The sequence below is a fragment of the Penicillium diatomitis genome (assembly GCF_028827545.1).
Source record: "Penicillium diatomitis strain IBT 30728 chromosome Unknown utg000013l_segment0_segment0, whole genome shotgun sequence".
Classification (NCBI taxonomy): Eukaryota; Fungi; Ascomycota; class Eurotiomycetes; order Eurotiales; family Aspergillaceae; genus Penicillium; species Penicillium diatomitis.
Window position 1 is genome coordinate 868,180 of NW_026623185.1, and position 23,949 is coordinate 892,128.

Below are 23,949 nucleotides of genomic sequence, written 5' to 3' on the forward strand. Positions count from 1 at the left end.
TAAGTCAACCTAGCCGTTGACCCTTTCTTCTCGATTAGCTGGCCGACGCCCGAACTCATTACGACTAAATTGCACATGAGCAAAGTCATCATAGCGCAACAATTCGCAATTAAATCTCGAGCCGTAGGTATTTAGCATCGTATCTCTGCTCTCGCGACTCCTTGCGCTGACGTTTATTTCGCATGAATTAGTCTTTCACACGATGCCTACACTTTACGAACGATGCGGAGACACCGCACTTGCTTTTATTGGATCCTTCCCGGGATCGGTACCGGAGGCTATCATAGCCTATCGAGCAAAGAATTGTCTGCATCGGATCAGGTCCGGCTCATTGAGCTCAGGCCCCATGACCAATACTGAGTACCGCGCCTGGGTGAAAAGTCTGATGCCTGTCATGCGGAACTTTCAGCTTCACCTTCAGGAAGGCCACCTACCGATCATTGATGCGACACAGCGAAAAGTTACATTATACTTGCGATCCACAAGTGACACGGACTTTGGCAACTACTCGAACGAATCCATCTGGATTCTCAGCCTCGACGATACCGGTCGCAAGGTCAACGACATAGTGGAATTCACTGACAGTGAATACACCTCAAATTGGATTCCTAAACTGATGGAAGCGGCGGTCCTGAAAGGCACGAACATGGTTAGCCAGGGGAATTATTAAAGAGGCCAACCACCTTGATTTTATTTCATGTATCTGGCCACCGATACCTCAATTCAAGCCCGTGTGTTACCGTGCTCCAGTCCGTTTTATAAGTTACGACCCTACTCATTGGTCCCCGAAGAAAATGAAAGCCTCTGCACACTTGACATCCTGCCTGGACACTGCGACAATGATCGGGCTTTCATACGATCTGGAACTAGAATCACGCTCGTGATACCTTCTCAATGTACCAATCCTGAGATGTTGACGCGACGTACATTCGTTTATTAAGAGCCCCCATCAAGCGTGCCACTTCTCGGACTAAAGGAAAGTCCGTATAGCACTGGCAACTTGCTTGACGGATATACTAGAAGAGTAAATTCAACCTTTCGGATCATTACCGTTCGCAAAGTCTTGTCCATACGGCTAGGTTGCCTGTGGCAGATCGCATCATATCAAGCGGTAACTTGTGCCCATATCATAGTTCTTTACGTGTCTGACTGTAAGCATCAACTATTACCTATGTGGCCCCCTATGGATACTTGACCAAAGCGCTGAATTACATGAATGGCGATCTCAGCCACCTACAGATGTACTTGGGAATGAACCTAAAGCCATGCAGATGGTTTCTACGGTTCAACACGTTATGATGCAAGACACGAATCTGACGTGAAAGCGCATGCTGATTATGCTAAGCTCGTGGCAGGGAGCCAGAATATAGCGATGAACGAAAGCCAATTTCAACTTGGTATATTTTATATACAGGAAGTACTGCTAGACTAAATGGTGATCTGATGATTCAGATCCCTAAATGTCGATCAAAAAACAATGTAAAGATCGAAAGCCTTCGAGTCACACTATCGGTAATATTCCGCCTTTCAACATAAGATATTGGGTCCAGACACTCTATAGGTCTTACTCGATCATTCAATCAAATCCCGCTCGAACATGTAGGGGTTTGGCATATGGGGGCTAGGGGTATATATCAAAGATCATTGATCGACCCACAGTATCCGTGTCTTATAATGTACTAGGGCGCAGAGGTCGCGGCCTCGCTGCGAGGACCTTGCCGAATGGGAATATTTAGTGCGTATCCGGTATATAACGATATTTACTGGTTTATTACATAACCGTATCCACTCGCCGAGTCGCTACGAGATCTCGCTGCCTGAATAATTCAGTCGCCGAATGGAAAAGATCAAACCGGTGGGTACTAGTAAGCCCCAAGGATCTGATATTTTCAATTCAGCGACCTATTAACACCGAGTTTCATTTACCGCTGTAATACCTAATCGGTATTAACTTGTAAGTGTTAGACTCAGCCTAGTAGATGGTCTGGATCAGAGTAAGGGTTGCAAGATGGCTTTTAACTAATATGGGATAATCAAGTCTTAACTTATAACTTTCATAAACTTCATAGGCTATTTATGAGCTTCATGACCGGGATAATCGCAAATTTTGATCGTATACCTGTTCTGATAACAATGAGTATAGTCTGGTCTATATCAGATTAGATTAAAAGAATACGTACATAAAAGTACGAGGGTCACGGACACTGCTTTCTGTTGCGAGCTAGTAAGTAATACTCTTCCTGTGATGCTTCATAGGCTTTGGATCAGCTTGGGCCGACTTTGGTTCAGCTTGAGTCGATTTCGATTTAGCCTAGGGCTGGCGTAGGTCGACTCGGAGCTAGGGCTAACTTAGACATTACAGAAGCCTGTAGAGCCTGCGGCCCGTTAGCCCGTAGGCCGGGCAGCGGGCTCAGGCTTTGATCGACGGCCCGTCACGGGCTGTTATAATGTCTAGGCTAACTTGGGTTGACTTCGGGTTGGAATTCGCCGAATATGGAATTGCCTGGTAGGTTTGCGGCGAAGTTTCAGCGTAATCGGAAGATTGAGAAACAGGTTTTTCGCGAGCTGAATGAGCTGGCTCAGATTTCACGCACGGGGACGGGTGTTATCTGGGGTTTATTGGCTCGAGATCGGGTTGTTTCGGTAGTAGCCTTCGTTCTCTCGGTTTTACTGGGTTTCTCTTGGGAGGCACCAGTCCGCTTTGGTGGCTTTGTATTAGCTGACCGAGTAATATAAGGGCTCTTAGTGGCTTGGGTAGACTAATCAGACTTATGCGGACGAAGCTGACGAGGGGTATCAAGCTACCCTGCCAGGTACTGTTTAGGGAGGCACTTACTAGTATACCGAGAATCTAATACACCAGCGTCTTGACTCTTGTCCAGGATTGTCAGATGTAATGATATTCTTCGGGTTAATCTCAGACCTCTTGCGTTGAGCTAGTGTTGACTTATGTAAGTATCAAGAATCCTAGTTTACCCGATAATATTAGGGGTAGTGTGGTAAATCCCGAAAGAAATTGACAGAATGAAATATTACCTGATATGTATCAGTTCTACCAAGACCACTTTCTACCAAGTCCACTCTAGAAGATGAAGTCAGATTAAGGATTGAAGAGGATGAATTAGAAAGGAAGAAGTAAAGTCATGCGAGAATTGATTTATATACTACAGCGGTAACTTCCGGGGTAAAACTAACCATTTCGCACCCCTGTAAGTTTAGACAGAAGTTGATGATCTTCAATCTTGATCTTCACCTCTGTGTGGATCGTCTTCTGGTACAGATGGATATTGTCATTCTTGATGAAATCCCCCAAGCTTCCCATCTTCCAGCTCGACTGGCCGTAGGTTCATGTTGTAAAATTGACCGCTCCTGTCAGATTTCCTGGAAATATGTCTTTGCACAAGATTCTTGACTTCAGACTTAGCACTATGCTTCACAGTCTTGATATTCATAGCGTCGAGAAAAACCCATGAGGCACATGCTACACTCGTCGCTTGAAGATTCTTTCCACTTTCTGACTTCACATCGAAATGTGCGAATGAGCGCGGCCCGAGAAAGCATTGCATCTCTACGACTCCTCAGTATGTTCCACTGCGATGGTATCACATCGCTGGGTAGTCACCTGTGGATCAAGCTGCCTCTGGGGATATTTCAGCCCGGTTCTGATCTCTGATACAGCGATGCCATGTACCTTAGTTCTAGACTCAGGGCTGGAAATCTGACGCGTGTTCAGTGATGAGATACGGCTACGGTAGGGGCAGCAGTATCGATGTGTAAGAGGGATGAGGAGTGACATTGCTATGGGGGAGAGATTCTACCTAAGTTATAGACTGTGGTGAGTGGCAGAATCACATGCCATGCAAACATTCACCTCACCTGTTTGTGATGTGGCGTCAGCGTTATCTGTCTCGTGACCGTGCGGCAGGGCCAAAGAAAGGGAAGGCCCATGAATCCCTGAAGGTTTAATGGTTTGATTTGCACTGCCATAGAAAAGAAAAGATTGGCTAGCATAGCCGTGACGGTGCCTCGGCTTGAGAACAGGGTTTCTTTCCAATACTTCCACGTCGTTCCAATGTCACTGGATACTGCCTCGCATGGTCTTCACCCGAAGATGATGACGGTTCGCATACTTTTGCCGGAATCATGCTCTGTGAATTAGGCCAGGCCGACGTGTGCTCTGAGCCATCTGAAAAGGGTCCTTCGTTGCATTCCTTAGCTTCCGCGTGTTCTGATTCCTTGCTTGGATCTGGATTCATAGCATCCGTGGCCACAGCTGATCTATTTTCGTCAAGTGATGGAGCTTGTACATCTAGGGTTTGTGTCTCGGTGGACGTTGGGTCAGTAGTAGCTTCTTGCAGACACGGTTCCTGGCTTAAATTCATTCGATCTTTCGCGTCGGATGAGTATGTCTCATGAAATGTCAGGGGGCTTATTGGTGTTCTGACCCTGGAATGGGAGACTAGAAGTACGGGATCAGGAACTATATCAACCGAACCTGACCCATGGTCGCCCTCTAGTAAAGTCTGTACGTATGGAATTTGTGTCGCGCGGCATGTGGCATTGTTGCCGTCAGCCAACGCACCCGTCGGATCTACAACTTCTGGCGGAAGTGGTAATTCCGAGCTAATCTCCATCGGATTCGAACGGATGAGGGAGATACGCCTCATCGCTTTTTATTTCATCAGCCGCGGAATAGCGAACGGAGTGGGCAGGGGACTCATGCATGGAGGATAACTTCATATTGATTTGAGGGTCGGTCTGGACAGTAGGTTCCAGTTCACTTGTACCGGAATGCCTGAGAAAATCTCCGCCAAGCTTGATTGTGGAAAGCTCGTCCACTTTTTCATCATCGATAGCGTTGTATTGGCCGACTTTGAAACCCTCATGAAGATATTGTGGCTCGTGTCCATCCACGCTTTCTCTGGAAACCTGCGCAGTATCGCGCCCTCGAAAGCGCGGCATACCACTGCCAGGAGCAATTTCAGGAGGTATCAGACTTGATGAATGGCAAACGTCAAGGGACAATCGACCTACTTTGCATCGCTTTCATTTTCTTCTTCCATATAGGGTGATTTCCAGTTACTCGCTTGGTTTCGGGGCTGACGACTGTTGTTATGCGTCTTCGTGGAGGCTAGCGGTTCTGGCGCGGATCTTGGGTCTAGTGCAAACAAATCAGTAGTCGCATCAAGATGCGAAGTTTCTTTGTACAACAGTGCTGTACTATCCTGCATAAGAGTACGTAATTCGAACAAGGGGTTAGCGGATCTGGGATTAAATCGTAAGTCCTTGTCCTGAGGATGAATCCTAGACCATTTCATAAACAGGGACTTCGTCTGCATACGAAGGGTCATACCGACCTATCATGATCTCTGGCTACACGTAATTGCTAGTTATGTCTGTCGAAGGTCTCGGAACCTGTAGAGTCTCGGTTTCAGGAATCTCATCCGCGGAGTGTTCTAGTATAGACATCCATCTGGTTGTCACCCTGGCCATTACCGCAATGGTGGACCAAATTTCCACCGCTTCTCTCTCACGAGTGGGATTGGTTTGCGCATTGAGCGAGCTGGTAAGTTGAGGTGACTCGTTTTGGTGATAAGTGTCTAATTTTCATAGTGCGATGTCGAGCTCACTTGCGGAGATATGCGTCAGTCGACTCCCTGCGGCTTGTCCGCGCGGGACCTTAGCATACTGTTAAGCGCAGAAGGGATCGTCGAAGAAAGCTCGATACATACACGCAAGCTTACAAGCTTATTGCAACTACCGAACTGATCAAACTATTGACTCAAGTCCGTGTCAATGGTCTCGGCAATGTCGAAAAAAGGTGCTGCTGCGCGGTCTCCGTTTTCTCGAAGCTGCCACCGCCTATCTGACCTAAACAGTCATCCCGTGTAATGTTGTTGTGAAACTTCCAGCCAGTGCACAGATCTCTTGGGAAAGCTTGACGGTCGCGGGGAAGAACGTCGATTTCTTCGCGACCACGCCTGGCTATCCAATCTGAATGAAACCCGAGGCGCTTTGCCATGCTGGCCAGGTGGTTTGGTAATGATGGCAGGTTTGCGTTGTTGAGTCGATTCATCATGAACAACCACAACTGTTGACAGCTGAGCTCTTGGCGTAGCTGGAACTGAGCGGTTATTGTTCTCCAGCTTCCTGTTTTCTGTATCGCGTAGGTATCGATGCTGTTGTTTGGCTGTGTATATAATTTGCTCAGGGTCCAGTCTCCTTAGCCGGTGTCCCGTATCCTTGTCTACGCCCATAAGCTCCCTCGTTGAGCCCCAGTATATCTTTCAGTGTTATCAAGACTTTGGATAGAATTCTGGCATACACTGTAAATATTTGGCTGCAGGATCCTACGAAGGAAAACCCTGAAAGGTGAAAACACTCGACGTTTACTAGAAGAAGAGGAGAGGAGGAAGAATGAAGCTAAGCTAGACTACTGAGGTTGGTGGTCCCAGGTGGTGAGGGCGTAGCCCAGGCAGTATAACAGGCCTCACCATCAAACAGTAAACAGTTGCATTGAGGGGATCATGGATTTGGATTCCAAAATCGCAGCCTCGAGGTCCTCTCGACAACCTTGCCGTAGTCCTTCAAATGTATACTGGGAAGAAAAGAGCGTCTTGATTTCATCTGCATGGCGTTGTGAAACCGAGGACATACAGGCCTGAACTTTATCTATCATCTCGGAGGAACATCATCTAGCAAGAAAGACCTATCTCCCTGAATTTGATGAACTCGCTCGCGTAAACAACCCCAGAAGTTAAGAATGTAACCACCCCAGTATCTTTTGATTGACTAGGATATTTCAACCCAACCGATTCGTGCAGTCAGGGTGATGGACAATGTTAAAAGCTTGAGGGTACTCACCAGCTCGCATTTTGTCGCATAGGTTTTTTTGCTTGGCTTTCCAATGCTCCACACAGGCGTAGTTGAGACACGTTTGGAGGCTTATAGTGAGAAACCCCACAAGTAAGATAATCTTTTTTTTCTCTACTCATATTTTTTCATATCAGATAGCCTAGCTGCTGAAAATAATCCACGCGTCGCAGGACTCGCTATCAAGGAACAGATACGCATATTCAAACCCACAGAATTCACTCAAGACATTACAGTTGAGGGTCGCCTGTATACGTCGTAATCCGTCCAAACAGGTCATTCGAACCCCGGAAATTCAAGCCGTTGTGGTTCTGAATTTCTGTGGAGTTGTCGATTGCAACATTGCGTTTTTTCGTAGTCCATTTGAGATACCGTTATCATCGGAGCATTCTCGATACATTCTGAGTTATCAAAAGATTTCATGATCCGTTTCCTCCATCTCTTCTCATTTTTGGCAAGGGTTATTGTGGCTTTTTCGGAGTCCGGCTCTATATCATTTTATCTCACAAAGTGTAAGCCTAGATATTCCTTCCACTCGACGACATATATCAGGGCCATAGCGTAAGTCTAGCGTGTACTGAGTACGTGTACGTTTAGGTCGCTGTCAATTTTGTAGAAAATTCATCTTCTCTTTGTCCGAAAGAGGGTTCTATTCATGGTCCTCTTTCTCGATTGACATACCCCGGCCTAGACAAAGTCAAGAGCTGGAGGTATTCAGAATGATCATTCTAATTTTTATCGAAGTCAAGGCAATCCTCCGGGTCGGCTACTTGAGCAATTTGTTGGCAGAAATTGCTACTTTTCACTCAGGGGTAGTAGTTAAGTGAAAGACGAAAGGTTTTGCACCGGTCACCTTCTAGTGATTTTTCTTCTTTTCATCTCCTTTTACTCCTACGTATCATTTCCCTTTTCACCTACTTTAATACTGGTTTTACGGGTTCTTCCTCCCTCTAAGCTTTACACGAAGGTCTAGGTCGCTAGCGTGACTCCTCTTTCCAGACGTTTTTCTGTGAAGCGGGTACCATACTAATGTACAAGGTTGTAGCTGAAGAGACCCGCTTCTATGTAGGCAAAATTGATAAGCCCGTTTTCTTCTCAATATAAACGTCGTGTCATTTGGTTGTACCGTAGTATAGGGCGAGTTTTCTTCGCACGACCTTTCTTTTCCATGTAGATGCCGGTGATGTACAAAACAACTAGAGCGGGAATCACATGAGGCCGATCTTCATCATGACCCTCGCACACCCCATTCTCTAGGTTCTGACGTTGGTCTAGAGATCTCTGAGCAAGAGCTCGGAACTTTGGGAGGCTGTCTCGAGGTGGTACATTCTTTCAGGATTTTAGCATCGTCGACGTTTGAATCCGAGAAGAGATACAAGGGTCGTTTCAAGGTATTTTGTCAAGAAAGCGGGATCACAGGACTAGCCTTGCAATGTTGACTGCCATATAACAATTACAGCAATGAGAATTGTTTGCATGGCATGTGATTCTGCCGCTCAACACAGTCCATAGATTAGGTAGAATCTCTTCCCCCTCAATAATCTCACTCCTCATCCCTCTCACACATCGATACTGCTGCCCCTACCGTAGCCGTATCTCATCAAGAATGGATATTCACCGCCACTTTCAGGCCCAGACTACATTCTGTAGCGGATCCGTATTCCTGGGCACCGAACCGTGATCCGGCGACATGTCCTGAACCCTCAAGTGTTGAAGTTGCTTCGTCACGGTATTCGAACGCTGGAGTAGGGTGAACATTGTCTTGTTCGAGCCAGCCGATCGCGAAAGAAGAAAGTCTGCTAGGAGAAAACAGAAGGCCTGCCATCCTGCAATCACAAGTGCTGCCGTGATGAACATGCTTCTCTGCATCCCGTATACCAGGTGCAGTCCAATATTCAAGATTCCGAGGATGTCTGCACCTAAACAAATTCTATCGAACAACGTTAATCACGGCCAGAACCGAGTGTATCAGTGTCAATAATACCTATTGCAGACTACTGAGATATGCTTGCTTGTTTCGGCAAATGGCACAAATATTATTGGCAGAAATCCAACAGCAGTCAGTGTAAAGGCGATCACAAGTGCGATAATATTTTCTCGTGAAGGGCCTGCGATTGATAGGCGATCTAGGGCCGGTGGGAAAAGTAGGAAGCTTTCCTTACATTAGTTTTGTCCAATCGAGGGTAGGAGGTACCGCAGAGTTTGAAAACCTTATACTAATCCCGGTTGGAGGAAGGTAATTCACAATATGCCATTTCCACTTAAGACGCTCTGGTCGGGTGCTTTCTTCCTGTTTGGTATACCTGACCCGTTTCTCGCAGTGTTCGCATATCCGCATAGGCTCCATGATCGCATCAGGGACCAGGTATTTTTTTGTCAGCGGAACACTAATGTGTAGAGTGAGAAATGGCATTCTTATACTTTGCTTCGTGCCTAACTTCTTTCTAGTAATATTATGTTTCCACCGGAAAGTAGTTGGAAGAATACTATTTTAGTGTGTGTTAGGATGCGCATGACCCGGGGCGCTCACTAGCCGCGTCGAGGAAATCATCCATGTACAAATATGAGAATTAAGTAAAATAATTAGATAAAATGTGATTTTTCGCGCCCTTGAACGACGACCCCGGATACCTCATCGGATCCGCCCGCTAAAACCTAATGATAGACCTGTACTAGTCACAAATATATTTCGTGACTTGAAAAGACGGTCATCGCGCCCAGAAAACCCCCGAACTGGTCAAATTTTCGAATTAGTCCACAACATTTACGATTCAGAGCCTGAAAGCAATTTCGAATCATGATGGTAGCCAGCCATGATACCAACAACGAAGCGCGCGATAACATTAAACATATGAAGGTAAATGAGGGAATGACAAGAGTCCAGTGATCATATGTGCTAATCGTCGTTTGTTGATCGCAGAAATTATCATCACAGAGAGAGGCGCAGAGAAAACACCGCAAAACGCAGAAGGAAAGGAGACAATATGACATGAAAAAAGTCGAAGAATTGGAGCGGCGACTCCAAGAATCCGATCAGAAAATCCAGGAATTAAATATTCAGCTTGTGCAGTCCCGGGCCGAGCATTCCCAGTGTGCGCCGCGGGCAGATCAAGCACAAGAGGCATTGAGAGAGAACCAGCGCATCCTGAAACTGATGATGACTAAGTTGTCACCTTCGAGTTCTCACCCGGCCAACAACATTGATACCAAATTTGGGGGTTCGGGCAGCTGGTTGACCTTTACGCCTCGCTTGAATGGCCACAGCCAGTCTTGGCCTTGCTTATCACCAGTATCGCCAATGCCAGGGAACGAGTCGTCGGGGATTTCCCCAGGCGCCATTGAGTTGACGGGAAAGAGAAATTAGCACAGGTAGACCGTAACTCCCAAGGACCCTTTGTCCGAGCTTACTGAGCCATTGGAAACTGTTCGTCTGCACCTCGAGGCGTGAACTAGATGTGTTTGACTACCCCCGCCTCTGTTTGGAGAACACCCTGTGGTAAAGATACGAATGGCGCTACTAGTGGTGCTGTACATCATTAGTTGGAGTATTCTATTCCAGTGTACGCGACTCGCGAGATACATTTCGATTGAAGCATACATACTAAGCCTCCCTTTACAATAGTTCTTTAAAATCTGGTATTCACCAAGGATCCTATGATATCAATAATTAAGTCAAGCTCGCCTATGACTACGAGACTACGAATCCAATCTAGCCCAACCTTACCCACTTCAACAATTTGAAGACATTCAACTTGAATGCGCCCTCATCATTACGAACGAACACTTCTTTCTATCATTCTATGTATATCAGCATTTTTCGACCCCGACATGATGCATCCTTATGCCTGCACTCCCTTGATGATGGGCCCTTAGCTAAGCGTTTTCATCAGGGTCTCAGGCTCTCAGCTTTACCGGCCTGGGCGTAATCGAACCAGACGTATTTCATAAGTAGCCACTTTGTGCGCTCAAGTAGGCAGAGCACGCTATTAGTTAATGAGGCTGGGATCGTTTGCAAAGTGGCCATCACAAGTAATTGGAGCTTCATACGGCTCCAGATACTTTGAATTACAAAACTGATCGAATGACTCTTATCCTGCAAGACATCACAAGAATTCTAAGACATGGCTAGGGTCTAGAGGCGTAATCCTTACACTTCTTAAGGCTGTTTTAACCATATCTGACATATACATATGGTATCTTTGGCTAGCGCCTTAAGGGTAGACCGGCCACGCGCCGTAAGCAGTAGGTTCGCTATATCGCGCAACTGATCAAGATTCAAGCCTAGGGGCAGTACGACGAGAGTCAAGACTCAAGAGGAAGAGCCTATTCTAGAAGCGCACTCTCCTGGATCCTTATTTTCAGTCATTTAAACGAATCTAGGCGTAAATCAACGAGCGCAGGCGGCTGGCCTACCCTTACAGCGCTTGCCTAAGACGGCATGCCGCTTGCGATGAAGCGAGACTTGATAGCACCTTGCAGCTGCGCGAATTTATGAGATCTGGCCCTCTTGCTAGGCTCTAGCTGAGAGAAGAAGCCTATCATCTTGCTCCACCAAATTTGAGCAATTTACCTGTCGATTTGGAGGCATGGTGGCATTGGTGGGTGGTTGAAGTTGGAAGGTTGAATGCTTTGAGCCTCTCGGCGCGTTTTGACACGACTGTATCGCTCACTCAGTCAATGACAATGCGTTATAGACCTGGAAACATCTATTCAAAGAAAACAGACATAATGGGAAATAATAATAAGAATACTAAAAATCATAATAATAATCATAATCATCATAATAATAATAATAATAATAATCATAATAATAATAATAACAGTTTGTGCCTTTTGTTACGGTGCGGCTGAGCTCGGTGCGGCGGAACAAAGTACCAAGTTGCGCTAATATACTACATATACCAGACTCTGCGCAATATCCGCAACCGCGGATATTAGTGATGTCCTATAGTCTTGTTGGTTAGTGTCCGCCCAGAACGCTTTCCGTAACACCTTTACATAGTCAGGAATCAGAATTAGATACGCCATTACATACATTATATGTTATTTCACCAATCATAAGCCACATTGTAAGGGGACTCCCTTTGTTGAAGTACCCTCTCAGGTGACCCGCTGTCATGGAGCCATCAGGTGATTCCACGTGATAACCTGGCTTGAGGCGTTAGGGGTCCCCCGCTCCAGCTGACCGGTCGATCGAACGATCGTCGGTGAGGGAGCCAGAACTTCAGAATGGATCCCTCTGTGGTATGAGGAGCGAGGACTATAAGATAGCCATCCGTTAGAGGACCGATATGGTTCCCTAAGAATTAGTGTCTGTACCAATCAGACAGTTGAGAACCATCTCTTCCATGAGTCCTGACGACCAAGTCCGACTACCTTGCCAAAGTAGTTGCCTTAACACAGATATTAAATCTTGGGTTATTCGAGTGACTCAAATAGCTCGTAAATCGATTTATGACAATTACGATAGATTAGCAAGAGTGTTACGCAAAGCGTCTCTGGGCGGAACACCAACCAATAAGAACTAAAAGATCACTAATATACGCGGTTGCGGTCTGCCGCGGATATTGCCCAGTGTCCGGTTGATCCGGTATACATAGTAGAGTAGCGCAATTATGTATATCGTTGCAACTTGCAAGTAGACCTTGCCAACGAGCCGAGCGGATCAGACTTTTAGGCTCGTGCCCGCGAGCCTTAAAGCCGCGAGCTTAGAGGTTTAGAGCTCGCGAGCTCTGAGCCGAAAATCAGAGATTCAAGCTCATATTCGCGAGTCTTGATATATAGAATACCAATACTGTAACGGGCCAGAGCCCGGTGGTTAACCATATGCTATGGCTTTCCGGATACCGCCTTAGCAGAAGGGGGTCCGAGCGAGGTTCTAGTGGGTCCTACCCGAGGACGCTCTTAAGGACTGCGACCGACTCCTACCCCTTCTTCCTTCTTTCCTTAAGATTGTTGCAAACAGCATGTTGGCCTAGTACAATTGAATCAATTCTGCTACAGCCCTTCACAAATACCTTCTGTATCGGATCGGTAATAGAAAATCATAATTTAATTTAAAGCTTAGTAATTCTACATTGAGTATAGGTTTTTTAAAAGAAATATTCGCGAATTTAGGTCACATGGTATTCGTATTACCTATCGTAAAGCTCGCGGATACGCGTAGCGCGCGAGTTACTAAGCTCGTACCCGCGAGCCCTAAGACCGCGAGCTTAGAGCCCGCGGGCTCCGAGCTAACATTTAGAGATTTAAGCCCGTGCTCGCGAGCTTTGGCAAGGTCCAAGTGTGAAGGGCTGTAGCAGAATTGATTCAATTGTACTAGGCCAACATGCTGTTTGCAACAATCTTAAGGAAAGAAGGAAGAAGGGGTAGGAGTCGGTCGCAGTCCTTAAGAGCGTCCTCGGGTAGGACCCACTAGAACCTCGCTCGGACCCCCTTCTGCTAAGGCGGTATCCGGAAAGCCATAGCATATGGTTAACCACCGGGCTCTGGCCCGTTACACCAACAACCTCAGACTTGCGGGCTTCACCGATTGCAAGGAACAGCCATCAGCAGTGATCGCCGGGAACAAGACTTAAATGCAGCACCGAGTCGGAACGATGGACTCTCATCTCAGCTTGCCAGGACATTCCAAGCCATGTCTACGTCTACACAGGACAAGTGCAGCTTTGGCCAGCCGAAAACTCTTGGCAAGCCGCAGTCCCGCCTTAAAAGTGAAGTCTAACGCCTGCGAACAGAGCCTTGCGCCTGAGCTGTGGGAAGCTGCAAGAACTTGCCGAGTCTGTACAGGCAAAAACGATCGAAATTTCAAGGGTCAAGGAGTGCCTGGCCATCATGCGAGCGAATGCCAGAACTGCAAGAGATCGAATATCTGTGCAGCTGGGGCAAGACTCAAGTGGCTGTTTTCTATCGAGTTGATATGGCTCGGATTGTGCTGGAAAATCAAGCCTGGAGTGTTCTTTGTCTCTGCCAATTACACAGTATCGCATCGAATACGATACATTACAAATGAACCATAGTTATCTAATCTTTGAAGATTCTTGAAAGTTGCTGTGATAGGCTTCTTAATGATCAAGTCCGTTCTTTAATGCCAAAATCTTCAATTTCCCCCAGCATAAATCAACCAAATGTACAACCAGCCCTGATACGGAAATAGACCTAATGCGGTACCTGACATGGGCAAACGCATGTGAACTCCGTAAGGCAAAATCGTTGACCCTGAGTCTCGATTGATTAGAATTATGTCAATAATTGGGCTGGTAACGTAATTCCCGGTTAAGCCGGACACCCGGTTAAACCGGACACCCAACCAAAATCGCGTCCCTCTCTCTACACGCTCCGCTTCAACCAGCAAATATGCCGCCAAAACGCTCTGAATCCTGGCAAAAATCTGCTGAGCAGGAGGGCAAGATCCTTCTAGCTATTGAGGATCTTCAGAAGGGCAATATCAAATCTCTACGCGCAGCGGCCACGCTATACAAAATACCGCTCTCTATAATGTATGACCGCGCCGCAGGCGTATCCTCACGCGTGGATAAATACCACCACCGGCAAAAATTGACTCAGCTTGAAGAGGATTCGCTTACTGAGTGGATTATCTCTCTGGATTCGCGTGGAGCAGCGCCGCGGCCGTCTACCGTACGCGAAATGGCGAATATTCTACTTGCGGCGCGTGGCGAGACACCCCCGAGTACCGTTGGCAAGAATTGGCTATCAACCTTTATTCAACGCCGCGATGAGATTCGTACGCGCTTCTCAAGACGATACGACTACCAGCGCGCCCTAAACGAGGATCCCCGATCGATTCGCGCGTGGTTTGAGAGCGTAAAGCGCGTGGTAGAAGAGAACGGTATCCTCGCGGAGGATATTTACAACTTTGATGAGACTGGCTTTGCGATGGGCCTTATATCGTCACAGAAGGTAGTTACTCGAGCTGAATACTACGGTCGGCGCTCTATCCTACAGCTAGGAAACCGCGAATGGGTTACTGCTATCGAAGCTATCTGTGCTGATGGCTACTCGCTTCCGCTATGCGTGATATTTCAAGGCAAAGTTTATATCGCCGGTTGGTTTGAATCAAATCTACCGGGCGATTGGCGAATCGAGGTCTCGAACAACGGTTGGACTACTGATGAGATAGGCCTTCGCTGGCTACAAAAGCACTTTATACTATATACAAATTCGCGCGTACGAGGTCGATATCGGCTATTGATTCTTGATGGCCACGGCAGCTACCTTACGCCTTAATTCGACCGGGTCTGCGCTGAGAATGATATTATTCCTCTTTGTATGCCTTCGCATTCTTCACATCTACTCTAACCGCTTGACGTTGCATTTTTTGCGCCGCTTAAGCGAGCATACAGTCGCTTCGTAAGCGACCTTGCCCGATGTGGCTATAACCACATCGATAAGTTCGACTTTCTCGCAGACTACCCTCGCGCTCGAGCTGAGGCTTTTAAACCGCAGACTATCCAGACTAGCTTTGCTGCTACTGGTATTACACCGTTTGAGCCAGAGCGTGTGCTAGCTAAGCTAAATATCTCGCTCAATACGCCACCACCACCAGCTAGCCTGTTAAGGGGTCTGTATCGCAGGACAGAGGACCTGTTGGCTAGGCAGAGAGTCCAAGTCTATGGGGTCTGATTTCAAAGACTGAATCTTGGGGTCTGGCAGGCTCCACCAGTTCCCACAATATATACATAGAGGTTCCACGTACCGAGTCCCCACAGCCCCACACAGAGCTCTTGGGGTTGTTACCCTAAGACGACGCGGGGTCGATTCGATCGTGAATCGTCTTGAGTCACCACGTATGACTTGCGCCGTGACATAGCCGGCCAAGCAGCAGATCTAGCCAATTCACACCAAAAACACCTAAAACAGTGGTCTAGCTACAAAGGCAGGCTACCTTACTTGAGAATCTATTAAAACAGCGGTCAAATAGCCCTCCGTCACCCTCAAAAACAGCTGTGGATCAGATTATCAAAGGTGCTTATTTATCAATGCATAACGCTGCGATATTAGCGCAAGAGAACGCCGATTTACGCCGCGCGAATGAGAAGAAACGCCAGAAACGTACACGCTCGCATCGGCAGATAGCTCACGAAGAAGGCCTAACTATCGCAGAGGGTCTGCAGCTAGCTCAGCAGCCAGAGCAGCTAGTAGAAGAGGACCAGTTGGTATCGCATGAGGCAGGCGAATCGGCGAATCAGGCAGATTTGCCACGCAAAAGGGCTCCGGCAAGGTGTAGTGGGTGTGGGGAGTTAGGCCATAAGATAAACCGATGTAATAAGCGCTAATTTGAGATGAATTAATATTGTTTTGGTTGAATTATCTTGATTCAAAGATTCCTGTTGGTGGTGAGTGCCCGGTTTAACCGGGTGTCCGGCTTAACCGGGAATTACGTTATAACGTACCAATACGGTGTTGCCGCATTGAGGTCGACTCATTTCGGTGGCGGTGGTGGTGCCCCTGGCTGTTTAAGACCGGTCGTATCGTAGGCGCCTCGACTCAGCTTGAAGGGCGTGCTGGCAAGCATGTTTCTATCAAAAATTTGCGGAAGGATCGAATAGCTGGTAGAATAACTTTTTAGGTGCAGAGCTAATTAGTAAACAGTAGGTGTGACAAAGGACTATTTAAGTGCTGGTATTTTTGTCCGATCTGGTCAAAGCCATTTACCAACCGGATATAGCAAGTGCTAGGAACGATATGAGACAGCTCCAGGGGAACATGTAGACATAACAGACCGGATCCTACCTGTGCCTTGGGAACGAGATCGGCCTTGACCTGGCAGGGGCTCAGGATGCGGAGGGGCGGCGGAAGGAAATGATCGCAGTAAAATTTTTAAATATTACCTCATCTTAGTTTGAAACGCCAATGCAAGGCGATACATAGCGCCATCATTTCTGGATTTTGACGGATTGGTTGAAATAGAACTTACAATTAGGTCAGCTCACTGAGTCCACGCATGTTCTGGCCAACGCCCATACTCAGGTCCGGAACAGTGTTGCCGACCCCCGTACATTGTGTGCCTCCAAGATAATTCCAATTACTAGCGGGGCGGACTGCTGGGACCCACGGATTAATCTGTCATAGTATACTGAAGATGATTATGAGTAGCAATGTGAACCCGTCATATCAGGATATCGGTGCCTCAGATTTCGGCCGTGCTAGATCGTCATTCATAATTTCAACCACTTCCACAATCCTGCTTTCAATGATCATCCAAGGTATACCATATAAAGAAAGAGAATAACATAAGAATTGCAGTCATCCGCCTCATTCTAGAGAATGCTGGGAAGAAATTTGCCTGTCATCAATGTTTTTGTTCATGCACCGACATTATTTCTGTCAGAGAACATTTGGAAATAATGAAGTGGAATGAAGAGCACAAGTACTTGATGCAAGCGGAAAATATCAAGTTCGATCTTGAGCATGTTGTTATACAGAAAACACAGGATTCGATGTCCGAGCTTCGATGTCTTCCAGCAATTGCCGAAGCATCTGGGATTGTATCCACAATGCGGTGATGGGGACTTTGAATATTTTACGAAGATGAATGCGTTTCGACTCATTGTTGGAGAAAGGACGGTAAAAGACACATGGACTTCATTTCCTTCAATCGAGTGAAATTCGGGGAAGCTTATTCTAGAGCTACGGGACACAATATTCGAGTTACCCAAAGTCGAATCAGTGAGGAATTGATCCGAATCACCTATGTTCTTCAAAACAAGACTGTTCGTGTACAAGCACTACCCCGCAAATAATATCTAAACTGACATCGAGAATAATTACAAGCGCCCGAGTAATCTCATCTGGATTGACATAAGATCAGTGTGTCCAGAAATCCCCAAAACCTTTTTTTCCAGTCGATCAAAACGCATTCAGTGCGCGACTTAAAGCAAACAACAGATTATAAAAAAGCCCTGTGCTCGGGCCAATAAGTGAAGTTGGCGGCTAATAAAAGGCCGGTTCTTGGAGTAGGCATGAGACGAAAAGCCTCAGGTGCTCAGCCTTTTTAATCATCTAATAAGGCGCTACAATTAGCTGCACATGCGAGTTCGCTGCGACTATGGGATTTTTGCCGAAGCTAACTTGAGCCCCAAGTTGATAGCTTTACCATTGGCTCTTCCAAATAGAGGACGGACGCAGGACCAGGGGCAGGGGCCGACGAGAAACGAACTCCGCCTCTACATAAGTACGTCATATTCCATCCTACATATGGATTATTACCGCCGAACTTCAAGTCTTGACACTTACCTTCAGCCAGCGTCTCACCGGCCGCAAACCCTTTTTCCTCCCTGAATTCAACTACCATCATCGCGAGGTTTGCTTTTTTACGCATCTATTCAGTCTCATATCAAGATTTAATTACTTCATTGGTGCTATGAAGCGCTCCACCTCACAGTCGCCTATTGATCCAAGCTTGATTAAACGGCATCGTCCTGGAAGTGCGGAAAGTATTTGTACCCCTGTACAAAGGCTTATGATACCTAGCCTCTTATATCCACATACTGTTCAGTCAAGATACCCTCTACACGTTATGTCGTAATATGTGTTGATGACGAGGGTAACTTAGGGGTGAAATAGTCTGGTTCTTCCCAGGAGGAACTTCAATTGTTGTTTTTCCCGAGGCACGCAAAAACTTACTTGAGATACTTCAATGCTAAATTGACCTTCATCCTGCGACTGATTGTATGTCAATAAGCTTTGCATATAACTCGTCTACCTATCTCAGGATGATTGGCTTCTCAGATACATCAAGCGACGGCCCAGGAGTGGGCTCGGCTAGTGATGGCGATATGAACGTTAGCAAAAATCATTTGGCTCCCTTAAATTTAGCAAATACGCAAGAGGTCATGAAATACTATGAGAGTGCTTTTGATTACTTTCTACAGCTGAACTGTCGCGTGGTTGCTAAGGCATCCATCAAAGCCATCGAGCCGAAAAAAGAAAAGCAAATACCCGTACAATGGTAAGCAGCCACGACCAAGGCCCTACGATCCAGAAAATAATAAGTTCAAGTGGTGGCCATCTGATGCCAATCACAAAGAGCCTGATCATTTATTCAAGGAGGGTACGTTGGCATCTCTTTTCCTTCCATTTTGAATTCTGCTCATGCTTTGTCATAGACCGCATTAAGCTTTTGATCCATATGCTTTGCAATGTCAGAAACGATAGTCTCCCTATTGACAAGCTACGAGAGGCAGCTCTTGAAACTAAGTTGAGCCTGAAGCGTCCTTCTCATATAGAGATTATCAAAGAGATTCTTGATGTTCACCAGGAACAAGAGAACTATCAGAAGGACAAAGGAGGTAAGTCACAGCGGGAGTACTGGGTTCTGTTCAAAATTAACAAACGTTGTCACAGGCGAAAGTTCAGTTGTTTATGCCAAGTTCGAAAGAACTAACACTGGTGCTGAGAAGGAAATGGCAACCCCAAATCAAGTCCATGCGATATTGCCACCCAATCAATCTTCTTGAAGGCAAACAGGAGCACTAGTGCAATATCGAGCGTACTTTTGAATGCAATGTGCAAGATAGATGGCATTTTTTGTCGGTGTGGAGCCAGAATACGAAGACCAATGGCGTCAATTCGCATCATGCATGGACAGGGGGAAGATATAGCCCACCACCAGCTTGGAGCAAGAGCAAAAAGAGCATATGCAGCCTATTAAGAGGATCCTCTTTTCTCGATTGAAAGTTCAAATCTGACCTTCCAGGTGCTCACAAGATTTCCAGTTCGCCGTCCTGTCATGCTTTATTCAGTGGCAGAGAATCAAAGTCTCTATCTCAAGAAAGACTTGCAAGTTAATTTATACTGTACAATAGACTGCTCTGGCTGTCATGAAGCAACTGGGTAGCAAAAATGGTAGCTTTAGGCCTGACATTTCCTTTCTCGACTCTTCTTTATCCCATTCACGGTGACCATTTGGTTTTGTGCGCTTACAGTAATCTTGAGCACTACAGTATTGGTTGTGAAAGAAATAGTTTGAGGAACGGAGGACATAAATTTGAGGGAGAGACCAAAATTGTGAATGGTAACATATTCCGATACAAACAACGTGACAGGGGGTCATGGTGAACCTCGTATCTGCGTCCCGCGCAAAGTGACTAGAGCTCACCTCTCTCGCTGATGAACATTTGCCGATGTGGCTTCGGACGAAGCCGAGCCAGCCATCCAAAGCGATCGCATGCTTGTGCCTGGTTGGCCTTTTGGTGAGGATTAATACCCGCTGCTCTCTTCAATTGACCTCTTTCAAGCTTGTTGGGCTTGCGAGGGATCCACCAAGCTTCCGGCGCGGGGATGCTGTGGCGGAGTCGCAGTCGAATGGTGGCCTGGGATTTGACAGCCTTTCCTGAAGTAATAATTCGGATCTCCGAAAAGAAGGATAAGACTAGTACGACGATCGGCTCAAAATGCAGCCTAGAACATCTGCTTAGTATGTTTACCGCGATGCGGTAGACCCTGGCACTGATGCATCTTTGGTTGATCATGAGGACGTATAAACGTCCACCCAGGGCGGGCTCCAATAACACGCTCAATCGTACACTCATCTGACCAGTAAAAGCGTGCCCATTCAGCTGGTTTATAGTGCTGATGTCGGTGCGCGTACTGAAGTCTTCCGATAGCGCGTTCCTCATCAAGATAGGGTCGCCACATACAGCGCCACTTGCGCATATTATGCGCGTTAATAGGCGGCGAATTGAATTGTATTTGACCTCATGATCAATTTCAGTAAGTAGATCTTCCTGAGTAACGCGTGAATTATCTTGGACCGTACTGATAAGGTGCGATTTCTCTAATTTGGATAGCTCGTAGGGACGCCCGCTGCGCGGTTTTGATACGTAATCTTGCCGCTCCGGATTCTTGAAAGGGGGATATAAGGATGTCTCTTATGGATACGCTCATAGCCCCAGCCCATATCATGTAGTTCGCAGATTCGCGCGCGAAGAGTAGGCGTAAGCTCACTAGACCGCGCCATTTGTAGGCAGCTTGATAGACAGCTTCAAGTGTTAGATTAGTCTAGTTGTATCATCATCTAATTTAAGAACTCTCTAGAGCTAACGCGCAAGACGCGTCCAAGCGAGCTCGCACATACGCGTATATGGTAGGCGGTAGGGGATGAACCAGGCGGTCAAGAGTGGTGTGGGGCTAGGGTGTTAAAATTTTGGAACATCACTGTACATGGACAGGTAGTATAGGGGAACACGGAGTAACCACGTAGCGTGTCTCTGACTCATATGGTAGCGAGCACACGGGCCCAAAATCACGCCCCCCCAATGGACAGAAAAGGGCTCGCAACCGCCGCGAACGCGCGAGAGAAGCCACTCCACCAGTCTACTGATGCACCCGCTAGACCTTAACTCTCAGGTCTACGGAGATAAGATTCCTCGCACCTCCGTCCTCGAAAATTTGAGATTCTCTGCCCGGCACGGAGTTTTTCTTGCCAGCTAATCGGACGGATGTTGGTACTGCAAGTGTTGCACTCCCGCCCTAAAAGCCAGGGGATCGCCAAAGGATGCTATTTACAGCTGCCGCAGGAAACCGCTAATTTCTTGGCACAAAAAGACCACGGCCAGACTTCCGCCATTTCGATCACTCCATGCATGGGCCACTATGATCATTATCGAGCTCCTGACATAAGCATCGTAGATCCATCCTCCAGGAAGCTTAATTGATGTCACATCACAACTGTCATCCATTCAACGTATGTTCTCTCGACGGGCAACTAACTGTCCATCCATGTAATTTTACCACCGAAATAAATACGCAAAAACGATAGCGATATTTGAATATTTTAAGAGACCAAATACCCTGATCAGCAAATAGATAGATGAATGAACCAACCGCCGATCCTACGCCAGCACTTGATTGGCTGTGTGTTGATTGACGCTCCCCACTGAGCATATTTCAGGCGCTCGGTTCAGGTGTTTGGAGTCTTCCCGCTTGATAGGGTATTCAGACGGCGCCAATGAGAGCCACAAGTGATAACGGCAGCGCGACTGGCTACCTAACCTCTTACGACGTAGGACTATCATTTACGTGGTCAGGAAGTTGAGCAAGTAGTACAGATTTAGTAAGGAGAAGAAGGGGGAATTGTTGATATCAGAAACTGGATGTATCGCGGTTCAAACGGGATGCGGTAAATCTTGCACATGTTTGCACCACGAGATGCTCATGATGTCAAGCCGCAGTCGGCGAATTGAGGTGGCGTAATGGAGGTGTCCATCGGATGGTGGCCATGTATCACAGGAAGCGGAGCGGTTGAGTTTGCCCAGGCATCCTGATATATCGTTGAGCCCGGTAAATACATGCCATTTCGTTTGTTTTGAAGAACGTCAAGCATTTTGCCAACCTGACTAGCCGTTGTAAGGAGACTGCTTTGTGCGTGTTGTAGCACTGGGAAAACCTCGCTCCACGCTATCTGGTGCTGACTCGTGGTGCTAGCCACATCCAAGGCCTGCTTCGTTTGGAGTAGCTGCTTCTCCAACTCGCCTTTCTCATCAAGAGCCATTTTCGCCTGGCTCTTGAGCCGGTCGACTTGGCTCGTCATACGGCTTACATCATCTTATAATTCTTGAAGAGCCTGCGACGACTCGAATCGTTCTTCCTCCATGCTTGCGTGTTGCTCTACCGAAGCCTGGTCGGCCTCCGCTGAAAGGGTCAAGCACTTCCGGTAAAATTCGTCGACCGTTGGCTTTCTTCCTTTAAAGGATTCCTAAAGATTCTTTGTCGGCAAAGATCTTTGAGTCAAGGAACGCGAGAAGCGCGTAGCCATACTGCCATTCTTTGCAACTTCACTACACCGGACAAGGCTTTTTCTTTGGAGCCTGCCCCTGATGACATAGATCGTGTAGCCCGATTGGGGGCATTGCTAGAACTGGACCTCTTTTTCGCTGCGACTGCAGGGGCTGGAATCGCTGGCTTCTGCGACGATGGAAGTTTCCCCATCCTGGACAGCCTGAATGGCCGTAGACTTGTTCCCTTCAACGAAAGACCAGAGATTGAGTAAATGGAATTCTACAAGGTCGTGAGAGGACATACTTTGGTTTAAATGATTTCCTCTTGCTCTTGTCAACACTCATGAACATCGTTGGTGTTAGTGTTCCCTTGGACTAGCTCACCACCCACCACTGGAGCGTTGCAGCTTTCAACGCGCCACAACTCGGGGTAAAACTTGAGCCCCACTGTCCGTACAAGGGCTAGGTCCGTCATTTCCTTCAATGGCGGCGGTTTCCACTGTGCTGATCACCGGCCGCTCATTTTCCTTCTCATTTTTTTATCGAGGGATCATTGGTTACGTTGAATAAATTCAACAGCATTTCATTTCCGGAGTGGGTGCCTGCGGAGTTCCCCTACCGGACCCCCGTCTAGAACGAACCACCCGATCAGACCAGTCCAGTGTGTACAGGGGCATTACAGCACGTTACACCAGAATCATCGCAGCCGAGGTGAGAAAGCCTCGCCGCGAAAAAATCGACTCGCCAGTCTGGACAATATGTCATGCGAACCGGATATGCATTTCGCTAGAATTGTTTGTCTTTGGCATTGGGATGCGTTTTGGGAACCCAGGAGTGGGTCTCCTTCCAACCGTCTTTGTTGTCCCATACGGACAGCTACTGTGAAGCAACTTTGGCCCCCTACTTTCGAACCGTTGGCGTTCATGTGGCTGGTCGAATCAGCTCGTAGGCGGGACTAGCGCGGTGCTAGCTCAGGTTTGCGGGACGTCGAGGATCATGTGCACGAACTGGTTCTGAGTAGAGCCGGAGGCTGAACGCTCCAGACGCGTTGGTGAACGGTCAAGTATACCCATCCGCAAACCGTACAATATCGAACTACGGAGTACACACATAGGAGAGCAAATTAATAGCAGGATGATCTGGAATCACGCTGGTGGCAAATGCAGGATGGCTAGGACAGGCGTCTCGTTGATGAGAGATCTCGGAAGCTTCCTGTTGCACCAGACTTTATGATTTACGGTCAAGACAAGTTTCTTCATTTCAGTACATCAGAGCAGAACGGTGGCGATGATCTCGTTGAATTGCGACCATAGTCGTCAGCTCCTACCTCTAAATC

The 23,949-nt window shown here is 47.1% G+C and overlaps 5 protein-coding genes across 5 annotated transcripts; 3 read left to right on the top strand and 2 right to left on the bottom strand.

Moving 5' to 3' along the window:
- Window positions 1–202: 202 nt before the first annotated feature.
- N7539_008633 (uncharacterized protein) lies at window positions 203–670 on the top strand (the record flags this gene model as incomplete). Its single annotated transcript, XM_056938228.1, has 1 exon — window positions 203–670. The coding sequence occupies one exon, from the start codon at window positions 203–205 to the stop codon at window positions 668–670; it is 468 nt and encodes a 155-aa protein (XP_056786610.1).
- Window positions 671–9,670: 9,000 nt separating this feature from the next.
- N7539_008634 (uncharacterized protein) lies at window positions 9,671–10,237 on the top strand (the record flags this gene model as incomplete). The annotated part of the gene is made up of 2 exons (XM_056938229.1): window positions 9,671–9,730; window positions 9,809–10,237. The coding sequence occupies 2 exons, from the start codon at window positions 9,671–9,673 to the stop codon at window positions 10,235–10,237; spliced, it is 489 nt and encodes a 162-aa protein (XP_056786611.1).
- Window positions 10,238–18,608: 8,371 nt separating this feature from the next.
- N7539_008635 (uncharacterized protein) lies at window positions 18,609–18,978 on the top strand (the record flags this gene model as incomplete). The annotated part of the gene is given in 2 exon segments (XM_056938230.1): window positions 18,609–18,844; window positions 18,864–18,978. 2 exon segments carry the CDS (start codon window positions 18,609–18,611, stop codon window positions 18,976–18,978), a joined length of 351 nt encoding a protein of 116 aa, XP_056786612.1.
- A 1,004-nt stretch (window positions 18,979–19,982) lies between these two features.
- N7539_008636 (uncharacterized protein) lies at window positions 19,983–20,352 on the bottom strand (the record flags this gene model as incomplete). Its single annotated transcript, XM_056938231.1, has 2 exons — window positions 19,983–20,227; window positions 20,322–20,352. The coding sequence occupies 2 exons, from the start codon at window positions 20,350–20,352 to the stop codon at window positions 19,983–19,985; spliced, it is 276 nt and encodes a 91-aa protein (XP_056786613.1).
- A 1,696-nt stretch (window positions 20,353–22,048) lies between these two features.
- N7539_008637 (uncharacterized protein) lies at window positions 22,049–22,387 on the bottom strand (the record flags this gene model as incomplete). Its single annotated transcript, XM_056938232.1, has 1 exon — window positions 22,049–22,387. One exon carries the CDS (start codon window positions 22,385–22,387, stop codon window positions 22,049–22,051), a length of 339 nt encoding a protein of 112 aa, XP_056786614.1.
- Window positions 22,388–23,949: the final 1,562 nt, after the last annotated feature.